The sequence below is a fragment of the Phaethon lepturus genome, unplaced genomic scaffold (assembly GCF_000687285.1).
Source record: "Phaethon lepturus isolate BGI_N335 unplaced genomic scaffold, ASM68728v1 scaffold25172, whole genome shotgun sequence".
Lineage (NCBI taxonomy): Eukaryota > Metazoa > Chordata > Aves > Phaethontiformes > Phaethontidae > Phaethon > Phaethon lepturus.
This window is the reverse complement of record NW_010524445.1, coordinates 17,856-31,051: the sequence shown is the minus strand read 5'-3', so window position 1 is coordinate 31,051 and position 13,196 is coordinate 17,856. Positions and strand designations below refer to the sequence as shown.

Genomic DNA, 13,196 nt, shown 5'->3' with positions numbered 1-13,196 from the left:
TTGACCGAGCCTGAGCTCACCGGCCGCTGCCTGTGCGACGCACGGCGATGTGCCCAACCCCTCCTTTACGCGGCGGCGCCGGCTGGAGTACCTGCCGGTCTCCAAACGTCACCAAGCTCCAGTTATAAAGCGCAGGCGACAGAGCATCTCCCCGGCTCCATCCCTCCGAGAGGCGCATCTTCGAGAAGCGAGCCGTACGCGGGCGGAAAAGATGTTTTATTCAGGTATCCTGACAGAGCAGACGAGGAAAGAAGTGGAGATAAGGGAAGCGGCATCTCTCCGCCAGCAGAGGAGGATGAAGCAGGCGGTTCAGTTTATTCACAAGGATTCTGCAGATCTCCTCCCTCTGGATGGGCTGAAGAAGCTGGGGACTTCAAAAGACACTGTAAGGCTTTGTTGTGTTTACTGGAAGGAGACTTAAGCATCCGGTAGGGCTGTATCTATTTTTTTTCTTCGTGCCATTTCTCTATTAGGAGGAGAAGTTGGTTGCTTGTGGAAATTGATTTAAAAAACGAGGCTTTTCTATGTAAAAGGAACGGAGTAGAAGTACGATGCTAGTTATCACCAGGGTTGCTTTTTGCTAGTAGGTGCTTTCAGAAGACCGGCCCTCAGATCTAAAAGCTTTTAATTTTGCTTTAACACTTACAAGAAAATGGGATATTGTTTGCAGTACAAAAATCCTCTCTGAAGCAGAGTAAATCAAAATGGCTTCATATAATACCTACATATATACACATATGTTTGTCTGTGACGCATATATATGCACAACATATAATCGTAAAAGATTTGATAAAGTGCAATCACTAGTACTTCAAAATATATAACTGCCGAGATTGCACTCTGATAAAGGCTTATGCATATATATTTTTTTAAATGAAGATATATAATTATAGGTTTTAAATATTTACATATGCAATGATCCACGTGATCCTGTAGCTGACACACAATATTCTTCATCATGTTCAGGGGCTAGACAGCATTTCTAAATACTGATGTGCACAAATGTTTGAGCTTTCTCTAATGGGAAATGATACTTCAATGTAATATCAAAAGTTCTGATGTAAGGAGCAAGATCTAGAAGATATATCCTACCGAGGAAAGCTCCTTTACTTTTTTTTTTCCTTACCCAATTGTTGCAAAATTCTTGCACCTTCTAACAGAAAATATTTGCTTTTTTCGATGCTTGATACAGGTTCATCGAAAAAAGTGAATCTTTATATTTTTAGTGGGGCAGTTTTGTTCTGTCACAGCCTTCCTGGTCAGCTGGGTTAGGCTTGGCTCTGCCTGGCTGACATAAGTGGAATGAGTTGGCTGTTCTCTGCAGTGCGCATGGAGGTGATTATTTTTTTTTTTGACATCCCAAATGTTTTGCAATTGTAGGGAGTGAAGCTCCTGCCCAGGGAAAGGCTCAGAAGGAGCTTTCCTGCTCTCCCCTCTCCGTTGGGGAGCTATGAAGTGCCTTTCAGAGCGTGATGGTGGTGGTTACTACTATCTGCAGAGTCTGAATACCGTGTTATGGCTCAGTACCCCACAGTGTGCGGGGCTGAGACCCTGATGACAGGGGTTTCTGCTCTGCCCAGACGAGAGGGGCAACAGGTAGCAGGAGCCAGGGGCACTGAGCACTGAAGTCCTTGTCCCCGCAGCAGCGAGGACCGGGTTTGGCCCTGGTGCCCGGGGCAGAGCATGGGGCTCCTCACCACGGCCCCGGTCACAGAAATGTCACCGAGGCTTCCTCGTGCCCCTGTGCCCATGCCGGCCGAGCCGTGGCTGCAGCATCGCCCCTCTGCACCCACAGCCCCTGCCAGGAGGGTCCGCACGGGGGGGCTCTGCCGGAGCCCTGGGGAGCTCCGCAGCTCCCCAACCCCTCCAAGCACAAAAAGGAGGTGCGGCGCGGCAGAGGCGCGCGGCCCGCCCCAGCTGTCCTGGCTGTGGTGAGTGTCCAGCCAGGGGTGGGCTGAGAACCGCACCACGTGTGCTGTGGCCGGGGCTCACCGTGGCCACAGCCTCCTGCTCCACGGGGCGTATGGAGAGTCCCCAAAGCGACAGCACTGGCGCGTGCTCCGGCCCATTCCTGCAGCCCCAGAGAAGATGCCATGAATTTCAGAGTTGTTGCAGTGGGTTGTGTTGCAGGGAAGCGACGCTGCCAGCTCTGCCGTGCTCGCACGGCACGCGCCGGGACGGCAGCGACCATCGCTTCAAGAGGACCCACCGTGTCCCCCTGGTGCCGTGGCTGCCGGGGTGTTACAAGAGCTGTCCCCAGGAGGAGCGGGAGATTGTGCGTCTCCGAGACTGGAGAAGCACCAAGAGCTCCCGAAACATGGGACCCCACCTTGGCGTGGCCCCAAACCGAGAAGTCAGGTCCAGAGGGGTTGAGCCACGTGGTCAGGAGGCCTGGGGCATCAGGGGTCTTTGGCCAAGCTGTCTGCACGCCTTTCTGGTGAATAACTGCACCCCTCCTGACAAAGCAGCGCGTTTTCGTGCCTAGCGCTGCACAACAGCCGTGCTGATGTGGCGGAAGGGCTTTTGACGTGACCGGCGTTATTAATGCAGGGTTTCCCGTGGGGGTTTTCCAGCGGCCTCAGCAGGAGAAGAGAGGAGGTCACAGATCCCCAGAGACGGGGACAGCTGGTGAGGACAGACGCTGCCTGTCAGGGTGACAGCTGGCACTGACCACTCTGATTTTGGGGAGGAATCCCCTTCTTTCTGGCGGCAGTGCAGGGCGTGCGGTGCGCAGCGAGGCGGCAGCAGGTCACGGAGCGGGTGTGCTGGTGTCCCCCAGCTTCTGTGCCCACACTCGACTCCTGAAGCTTCTCTCCTGGTGAGGTCCTGTATGGGCAGGTTTGATAAATACTTGTAATTATCTGTGTTCAGCCTCCGATATTTTTCAGTGTATTATTCCGGGTTGGACCAGCCTCTTCTAGCTCCTCGCTGCCTTTGCATGTTCCACTTTGTTTGCCCAGTATATAACACCAAGCTATAGCATAGCATACGTTGGATTTGGCAAACGTAGGGCTGGATATACAGAGCAGAAATGGTTTTGATTTGATGCCTCGCTATTAGCCTCCTCCCCAAAGGCCAGAAAATCGGCATGAGACGGCCATTAGCTGCGATTTGGGCTTCCTGACACCGTAGCCATGACTGTGCTTGACGTGGGCAGGGCGTGCTGGCCGTTGGCAGCTCCTCCTCGTGCTCTGACACTTCGCCCTCAGCCTGAGAGCCACTGGTCTGGTTTGGAGAGGCTTTGCCTGAAGCAGTCCCACATCACTTTACAAGGTGGGAAAAAAAGTTATAAATAGCAACAAACAAAAACTAAAAGCATTTCCCCATCCCAAAATGCCCTCAGAGCCCCCCTCGGGCACCCGGGTCCTCAGCGCAGCTCTGGGTGTCCCCGTGGCCCCGTCCCCTGCTCCTGTAGCTGGTGCAAGGTCGCAGTTAATTGCAGCGCAGCCAGTTTTCCCCGCTTTCCCGCTATACGCCTCCCAGAGTTCATTGTGTATTGGTCAAAATGCAAAAAACTTTGTTGTGAGGTGCACCGTCTTGGTCAGAGACCTGGCCACTGCCTGGGCTCCCGGGGCGCGCCGGAGAGCTGGGGCATCTCTTGTCCCACCTCAACCCTGCGAGAGGGGCTGACGGCACGCGCGCACAGGCTGCTGTAGGAGAGGTGAATTTGGATGAGGGATGGGGAGCGACAAAAATCGGTTATTTCTTGGGGTGAGCTCTGTTGGTGTGTTAGAACTCCTTTTTTTCTACTGTCTAGGTACAGGAGAGGGGGCAAACCTCTGGAGATGGGTTTGGAGACTGGAGGAGCTGGCATCTTCTCTGACTCTCGTCTCCACCTGAGTGAAACTGTTGTTGATGGGTCTTGTTATCCCCAGATCTAAAAACCAAAAAAGTGGGAAACCTGCCAGAGAGATGGATACTGCAAGCTGCGGTGATGTGCTTGATTTTAAATTAGAGAGGAACAGGACTGGACAGAATTATTTGTGGTTTTGATAGACAGTGGTAAATAGGTTCAGCAATAGCTGGTATCTTCACTCACTTCTAGGTTTCTACTTTTTAACGGATTGTAGGTTTTTGCAAAGTCTCAGGGATGGAAAGTGAGATATCTTATTAAAAAAAATCCTGATTCATACTTATATTATGCTGAACGATACTAGGAAGTAACTTTTTTTTTTTTTTGCATTTACACAATGATATGTAACATTTTATTTTTTTGTAAAACTTTCAATAGTTTTGTGTGGTGCATCGAAACATGGTACCAGGTAATCTGGGTTACTTCAAACACCGGTCCTGCCTGTGTGGCCGGCCTGGGCTGGAGGGAGAACACGGCTGCCTTCCCCATCACTGACATGGGGAGGATTTCCTTCTCTCCCCATCTCCCAGGCATGGTCTGCTTGCAGTTTTCCAGCAAAATCTGCATTTGCCAATGTCCCTTGGCACCTTATCTGTTTACCAAGTACGTATCCATCGCTTGAGTCATCTCCGTGACTAACATCCCTCACTCTGTTGCACACGAGAAGCAAGGAAATACAAGTTAAAACAAACTAATTAATAGCTTGAGACAGGATGGTGCTACAGGGAACCTTTTCAGCCCCTTCTTGCTAGATTAGTTCTGTATTGGAGCACAACATAAGCAACATTTGTCCCCCAAAGGCAGGATTCACTGTGACTTTCAGAATAGCAAGTGTCAACAAAAGGCAATCCATTTGTGGTGGTAACTCATGTTCACCGAGTGCTGGATTTTTTCCTTTGGGCAATGGATCCCATAGAGGATTCATAAAACCAGGGTCTGAGAAAAACCCACATATGTAATTGGTTAATGATCCATATGAGAACTTGTAGTAAAAAAAATTTAGGTTTAATTCAAGGGTAGATGACAGTTAAAATAGCACTGACAAGTGTGTTGGTGACTTGTTCCTCTCCAGCCTGTTCTTTCAAAGGTGTTTGGTAATGTGATTGAGGCCAGGCAGATCAGAAGAGCACCCAGACTGTCCTGGATGATGTCGTTCAGAAATTTCTCTTGGTCCTAGCTGAGCGGGGCTGGGCGCGAGGAGGTGACCGCTGTGTGACAGGCAGTCTTCTGGCTGGCTGGGAACTTCACCCATCTACCTCTCCAGTCCTCTATGCCCTCGTTTTGGTTTTTTTGATGATGTGAAGAATTAGTCCTCCAGATGCGTGCCTGAGTTGCAGGCAAACATAAAGGGTAAGAAGGACGTGCCGCCCACTGTCAGCAAACCCTGGCTTGCGTTTTTGCTCAGATGAGGAGCCTGGGAGGTGATCAAAGTGCTGACTGTGCACCTTCGGCTTCTGCCCACGCTTCCAAACGGATTTGCTTGTCCCTCAGCACAGGGTCCATTACTAGTGAAGCCAGTCTGCCTGCCTTTAGTCTAGTGAAGTAGTAGTGGTTTCTGCTGTTCGGTCTCACCGGGAAGGCACTGGTCACAGAGCAATGCTGGAGCGTCGCTACTTGTTGTGCATGAAGGAAACAGTGCAGTGTCGGATCTGATTTCTCCTCATCGCTGGGAGCGCGGCCACGTTATCGCCTTTACGCAGGTCATGCTTTTAGCATACTGGTCAGACGTAGCATCTGCAACTGAAAATGGTCCTGAAACTTTATTTCCTTTCAAGTCACAGGTTGCATGCAGAAGTAAGAGCAGTGAAAAGTGGGGAGAAAAGGAGATTACATGTCCTGGTAACCACTTGTGTTGGCTGCATCTACCCAGCCTTATCAGTCAGGTCCAGTTTAACCGCTCATATTACGTCTACAGCAGGATCTGAAGTACTCACGTGGCTGCAGTTATTTTAGGATGATGCCAAGTTGCATTAGCCTTTTGTAAGTGCTGTTATTTAACATGCCACACAGATTATTTTAAAGACGAGGTGCCGCGCACAAGGGTGCATGCTGGCCAACTCAGGGAACCGCGGCCCAAGGTTTTCGAAGTTAACTGGATCCCACTGAAATTCCCTTGGGATTACAAGGTTTGCTGGTTTAGATGTCTCTGCGGACACACGGGCATATTTCATATGAATGCAAAAATTCAGGAATAAGCCAGTAAGAAGGTCTCACTATGGACAAATTAAAATCAGAAGGAAAGGGCAGTAATGGAGGGGGCAGGATTAAGCAGGCACAGAAATGAGCAGATACTCAAGCAGAGTCATTTCACCTCCAGCAGAGTATGTGCATCCACCCGTGATGAACATTAAACATAAAAAGGCTTTTGGGAAAGCAGTTGGAGGAGATTTTGAGAGGTAACATGCTTCTCTCAGAGCAAATGGAAATGACGGAGAAGGCAAGAAGCCGCCATACGCAGCATTGGGGTTGTCGGAAGAACACCTACCTACCTACCTACCTACCTCAGACAATCTTACGGCTTCCCCTCCTCGCCTTTCCCTCCTGTGACATGGCACCCAGGATTGCTCCCATTTATTCACCCTTAGCAGCTAAATACAAAAGAGGAGAGAGACGCAGGGCAATTTCAGACCAAATTCTCATCTAAAGGCCAGACCAGGTCTGACGATAGACACCACTTGTGATTCTCTTCTTGCATGTGCCGAGTTCACTCGCACCTGTAAGAGCCAATACACAGACACCCAAATCAGCTGCTAACATTCTGGGTCATTCACGCAAAGAGCACTGCCACAAGTGGAGGCTGGACACAGCTGTTTTCTATGCCAGCCAAGCCAGTGCTCAGGGAAAGCATCTGTGTTCATTCAGTAAGTCCATACACCTTTTTCATACTTAGGTGGTGCATGTAATTGGAACAGTTATTTGTTACCTCTTTTTGCATCACTGCAGAATTCGCGATATCCTTATCACCAGATGAAGGCAACTACTGCTGAAAAACCAGCTTGGAAAAGCCTGACTTGCTTTGATTCCTATATGAAATCAAATCTTGAACTTGAGTTTGGAAAAAGTAAGGCATCCCTCCAAATTCTGGTTAGTATTTTGAAAGGATTATTCCTTTGTCAATACAAAGTAGTTCTCTAGTCAAAGCCAGCTAAGCCAGAGCTGGCAGGAGAGCAAACAGATGTAGGCTAGGAAGGGTACATGTAGCCTGGGAATCAGGGAGAGTGAGACTTTAGGGCATCCCTCCTGTTAGAGCAGCGCTGGCTCCTGGGCATCACAGGCAGGCTGGCGATGCAGGTCACTTCGTGGCTTTCCTCTGACTTCACCCTGCTCTTCTGTGTGTGTGTTTTTTTTCTTAAAGCAACCACATAATATCCTGCAGAAGCGCCTAATGGAGACAAATTTATCAAAGTTACGAGGCAGCCGAGGCAGCTGGACTCCAAAGAGTGATATCTCAGCGCAGACCCACAAACTGAATCAAACCAAACTGGGCAGCTCAGGCAAAACGGAGGACGAGGAGCTGATAGTGGTGAGCTGCCAGGTAATAGTCCCTTCCCAGCCTTCTGGGTTTTTTTTTCCCTCCAATTTTATATCTGACAGCCTCAAGCTGTGCTCTTGTTCTCCATGTTTCCCGATCAGGGTTGCACTCCACTGGGGCTGTCACAGGCAGCTGGGGATGAGGAAGCTTTCCCTCTGCAGTTCAGGGCTGCTGTGGCACAGACGCCCGCCTTGGGTATCGCAGAGAGAACTGGTCTGATGGATGTCTTCCCTTGGACATCCAGGCAGAGGGAGCAGCCAGGCTGGGGCAGCATACTGAAACCCTGAGGAGTAATTATCTGTGGTGAATCCCTGTGCTCACAACCTGTTTTCCTCAAGTGCCATCCCTCTTTTCTTTCCCCAAGAGTAATTTCACATTTCTTCTCCTTACCCCCATGCTCTCTCGTATTTCCCACCCTCCGCAATATCCACTCCTGGCTGGGGCTGCCCCTTCTGCTCTCTGCAGGGGCAAATGCTGCTGGGAAGGGCTCAGGACCCAGCACCATGTTGTTTAGTAGCACCACCTTATTCAAAAAGCAGCTCAAGAGCCAACTCTTGGGTGCCTGTGGCGGACGAGGTGATACCTTGCGGGCACTGAGCATGCGGTGGAGCGGGGATGGGCTGGCGTGAGTTGGCATTTCGGTGGGGACCGGTGTGTGCGGAGCCGAGACTCTGGGCACCCTGTGCTTGTCCCACATCCCACACATCATCTCCCATCTCTGCTTGCTTTTGCAGTGTGCGGGGAAGGAGCTGAAGGCTGTGGTGGACACTGGCTCGCAGCACAACTTCATGTCATCTGCCTGCCTGGACAGGCTAGGGTAAATATCCAACTGGATTTCTGTTTTGTGGGAACTCGCGGCACCTGGCAGCACAGGCTTCGTTCACGCCAACGATGGCCATTCTGGAAGGGAGCGCTTGGGGCTGTGCCCAGGCAAGTCCCTGAGCCTCCTGTTACAACCATATCCTGGCTTATTCTTCAATGTCCTTGCAGGGAGCTGAACTAGAAAGCCACTTGTACCAATCTATTCACCTCCGAGTAAATCCCTTAAGAGGGTCGGATGCATTTGTATTTTTTCAGTGGCTGCCTGTTTGTCATTCCATGCCTCATGGAATAGCTGACCCCCCCAGCCTTCTGTGTCCCCGGGGCAGGCGTGGGGCTGGGTCAGCCCAGCTCTGCCCTGCAGGTCCCCGCTGCGAGGTCGGGACCCAGCTGCTGGAGCACTGCTGGCCCCGGCACCGGGTGTAATACAGCAGTGTGGCTGTGTACGTGCATGTGCACGAAATCTGGTGTCTGATGTGACTCCCAATAACAAATTTCTCCCTGTTGAAGGGAAAGGAAATGTATTTATGTGGTGTTAGAGAGCTGACTGCCAGCAATTTGCAGCGAAACTCCTGCTGTTCTCTGAGGAGCAGGATCAGGCATAAGCTCAGAGGGTATCAAGGAGGTTTTGGCACTTTGTTCCCATAGAGTCATTGCTTTTTATCGCCGACTTGCAGTGATTACGCAAAAAACAGCTGCAGTTGTTCCCTGAGCACTACTGCGTGGCCCTGCATGAATGGTGCCTGTTTTCTGTCCAGACAGTAAGTACTTCTCTGTACAACAGCGTTTAGTGGCTGGAAGGTGGCTGTGCTTACCAAACTTATCACCAACCGCGGAGCTGCTCAGCGTAGCTTGCAGATGGTAACAGTGCTTTTGGAGGGGTCTCATCTTGCAAGATGCTGTATTGGCTACTCAACACGTCTGAGTTGCACAGAGGTGCTCTCTGTGTTACTGATGCAAGTCCTGAGTAGTTTTTGCAGCACTAGTCTGCTTCAGCAGTCCCACCCTTCAAAGAGCGCTTAAGAAATAGCTTAAAGCCAGTTTCTGCTCTCAGGTTATGGGGATTCCCTCCTGATTTGAGAGAGACCTCTTTTGTAGCCATCAGCCGGACTGCTGCAGTTAAAAGGCCCACATCCCTCCCCAGTGTTACTCATCAGCAATGAGGGTTCCTGCTAGGTGGGACCCCGTGGACACCGGGGTGCGCAGGAGCCACGCCGCACGTGCAGGCCGGCAGCGCGGCCAGCGTGACACCCCGTCCCACACATGCCACCAGCTGAGGCGCGCAGCAGGCAGCGCTGCCTTGCAGGCAGCTTCCTGCAGCTCCGTTGCTGTTTGTGTTTGTGGGGACAGAAGCTAAAACCAGATTAACAAAGTGGGTTAAAAACAGGGCTTTGATGCCTGGCTTGCTCTGCCATTGCTGTGGTAGGTCCCGTGCGACAACAGGCGCCGCTCCAGGACGTTTTACTTCAAAGCAGTCCAGCACGTGTGGCAATGATAAAACACGAGTTTTGTTTAAACCCAGCCCTAGAAAGCAGCAGGGAAGAGGCATGCTGGGCGATTTTGCTCTTTCTCGCTCCTGCCAGGGCAGGAGGGACCCGCAGCATGCTTTGCTGGGTGCTGCTGCCTGCAGCTGAGGCTCAAGTGGCTCTGGGGACAGGCCTTGCTGCCAAGGTCTCAGTGCCTAAAAGCAGCATGTGTGTGCCCGAGGCGCAGGCTCAATTCCTCCTGTCTTTTTTTAAAAACCTTTTTGCATCTTGTCATGGTGCCGTTCGAGCTCTTCCTCTCACCTCTGAGGAAAGTGGCGGGACTAGCTCGCAGGGGACTAGGTCTCAGTTTGCTGCAGCGTAGGGGATCCCCCGAGAAGGTGTGGGCGCAGCCGATACGTGAGCAGCTCTGGTCACTGCACACTGCTGGGGACTTTCCACTTTCAAACCCAACTCCAAGATGTCTCACTGTATGATGCATCAGTGGTTCTCCTCACCTCGCTGCAGGTTCCTGGCCAGCTTTCAGCCATGAATTACCCACATGCTATCAGTCTGTCCTTGGGTCAGTCTCAGCTGTGATGAAGAGCTTCCTTGAAGGTGCCTTTACTCCGTCCCCCTGCTGCAGCCTCCCTGCAGCCCTGGTCACACCTGGGAAAACCATCTGGGTCAGTGGGTACCGGAGTGAGGAGCCATCTCCAGCTGTATCTCAGCTCTGTTCAGGTCCTGGCTCCAGTGCCACGGCCTGTGCCCAGTGATGGAGAAACAAAGACCACAGCTGAAGACCACATGACTTCCCTTGAGCGGACGGAGAAGCCATTGGAGTTCACTGCACCCAAAAAAGCCACTCCAACCTGTCTCGGGCCAGAGTAAAGCCAGCTCAGGGCCAAGGAGCTCATAAACTTCTTGACATGTTCCCACTGCTTTTTAAGGCCAGTCCCTAAGGGAAGTGGCAGAGGGGATCCAGCTCCTTCTCCCTGCTGCCTTTTCTGGTCCTTGCACCTGTGCTAAATAGCGTGGGCCATCCTCACCTCAGTCCCAGGGACCCTGCCTCTGAGGGGGGCTGGTCTCCACCAGGACAGATGGACACACACACACGCGCGTGCACTGCTGCAGCTCAGCAGAAAGGTGCCTCAAATTGCCAAAAAGCAATACAGCTTTTATCCGAGGGAGAGGGCACCGCCTCGAACTGTCTTTCCACTAGGCTCTCGTTCAGTTTAAAAGAGAAACCGAAGCTAAATAATTAATCAGTGTTGTCAGACTAGTTCATGGGGCATAGATAGAAGAAATGACTGTACCTAAGACATCACTGACACCCTTTTTTCCTTTTCTTGGGTTGAATGTGATTGATCTGTCCCCATTTCCTCTGAATAACTTCAGCAGCAGCAGCTGCTAACAAGCGTGGATCGGGCACGCTTCCCCAGCTGTGGGGCATGGGGACATGGTGGCAGCGGCTCCACTGGTGGGAGCTGGAGTGGAGTACCCCTTCCTTACACCCACACAGCATTAGAAGCAATTTTAGATCAGCAGCTTCCCCAAGTCTTGAGGAAATGTAGGAAAAAAATTCCTCAGGTAAAAAGCAAAATCCAGTAAGGAGCTCTGCTCGGGGCAAGGGCTGACACAGCCCCAGGGCTGTGTCATGGGTCGTACTATGGTCTGGCACGGGTGTAGGCTGCTGGCTGTATGCGGAGCATCACGGAAAACCTGCCAAGAAAGCAGCTTTCCAATAACGGTGTGGTAATACAAGCAAGCTAAGAGTACCTCAGGTATAAGTACCCTCCAAATGCCATTTGCTCCTTGCCGGAGCAGCTGAACCATGGCTGCATCACGTCAAAAGTGTTTTCAATGTGCAGGTTAAAGGAGCATCTCAAAGCACTCCCTCGCGAAGATGATCTGGTTTCATTGCCGAACAAGGCGAGAGTGATCGGCCAGATCGAGTGCCTCGCCCTCACGGTGGGAGCAGTCCCTGTGGAGTGCGCTGCCCTCGTCGTGGGTGAGTGTGTGTGTGCTCCTCTGGTCCTCGGGGTAGGGGCTGGGGCTTCACTCCCTCTTACCCCAGGGGAGCAAAATGAAGCTTCAGAAACACGTTAAAATTAAAATGGAAATACTGCTTTTCTGCAGTAAAAGTCCTTGTGTAGCCCTTCAGATGGAGGGAGGGAGGGAGAAGGGGGAGAGAAGGAGGATGCATTCAGCAGGGTTGTGCTGGCGGCACCAGGCTCGCATGCTGCTGTGCCGATGGAGCGACCACCGTGTCGCCCCACGGGCGCATCCGGCTGCCTGCGCTTGATGTTCCCCTCCGGAGTAATTCGGTTCGGTCCCTTTATGAACAGGGTTTTATTTAGCAGAGTCTGAATGTTCCTATTTTTCAGAAGACAATGAGAAACCCTTCTCCTTTGGGCTGCAGACACTGAAATCTCTGAAGGTAAGGGTTTTCCAGCAGGGCTTTTACCCATGCTGAGGGAGCTGGGACCACTGTGAATTGCTGTTTTCCCTCTTACCGAAAAGCATTTCTTCTCTACAGTGTGTCATAAACATGGAGAAGCACCATCTCGTTCTGGGGAAGATGGACAGGGAAGAAATCCCGTTTGTGGGCAGTGGCAGTGCTGCGGCAGGAGAGCAGTAAGTTGGCTGAGGAGGTGAGCTGTGTGTGTGCTGCTGAGCCCGACGGCAGTGCCCCCCAGCACGGCCATGCAGGAGCCCCCAGACCCTCGCTGCAGGCGAGCCAGAGCTCAGCGGCATGGCAGAAATTGTTTTCATCAGCCCATTGAGTTTTGAAACAGTCCCTGGCTTTTTCAGCAGCCTTTTTCAGCTTTTGTTGTTTTTTGCCCCAGTAAGCATTGTACAGCAAATGGTGTGTCTGAAAAGACATGCACAGGGAAACACCTTAGGAAATGTACTTTTTGGAGGTCACTAGGAAGACTCCTTGAGCACTGCTTTGAGAGTGTTCCCAAACAAACCTTTTTCTGGAAAATATTTATGAAGCAAGGCAAATAAACCCACATGAATGTTTTGCAAAGTGCTGGAGAGAGAGATCCTGCCTGGAGATAATGGTGTTGCTACTTCTCCCCGTGTTGCCACAGCTGCCCTGCTGCCAGCTGCTCCTGATGTACCGGACTTTTTCAGCCTTACCTCCCTATAGAAAGAGAAATCTGTGCTGTCCACTCTGGTACCTCCTAAATGTGTGTAGCTTGTGATGGCTGGCTCTGCAGTCAGGCAGGCAGCAGGCAGTGTGACCCCCTCCTTCCAGTCACTGTGTGCGGCTCTCCTCGCTGAGCACAGTGAAAAAGAGACGTATCACAGGCTTCTGCCTCTGACTTATGAAACCGGTAGGTGCTGGGTGCCTGAGAGGGGGGTTTGTACTTACGTGCCTCTCCAGCTTCGCAGGCAGCACTTGTGGTTGCTCAGCAATGAGTGCTGCGGACACAGCCAACTAAAAAACGCTTGCTCACTGCGTAAGAAAACGCCTTTGATGAATGATGTAGGGCAGCACCTTCTTTAGCTGCCTGTCATG

At 51.4% G+C, this 13,196-nt stretch overlaps 1 protein-coding gene across 1 annotated transcript; it reads left to right on the top strand.

Moving 5' to 3' along the window:
• Nucleotides 1-211: 211 nt before the first annotated feature.
• On the top strand, nucleotides 212-12,304 carry NRIP3 (nuclear receptor interacting protein 3; the record flags this gene model as incomplete). The annotated part of the gene is made up of 6 exons (XM_010282461.1): nucleotides 212-385; nucleotides 7,209-7,388; nucleotides 8,120-8,202; nucleotides 11,539-11,678; nucleotides 12,055-12,107; nucleotides 12,207-12,304. Coding segments are annotated over exons 1-6 (728 nt in total), but the record flags the coding sequence as incomplete, so codon positions are not given.
• Nucleotides 12,305-13,196: the final 892 nt, after the last annotated feature.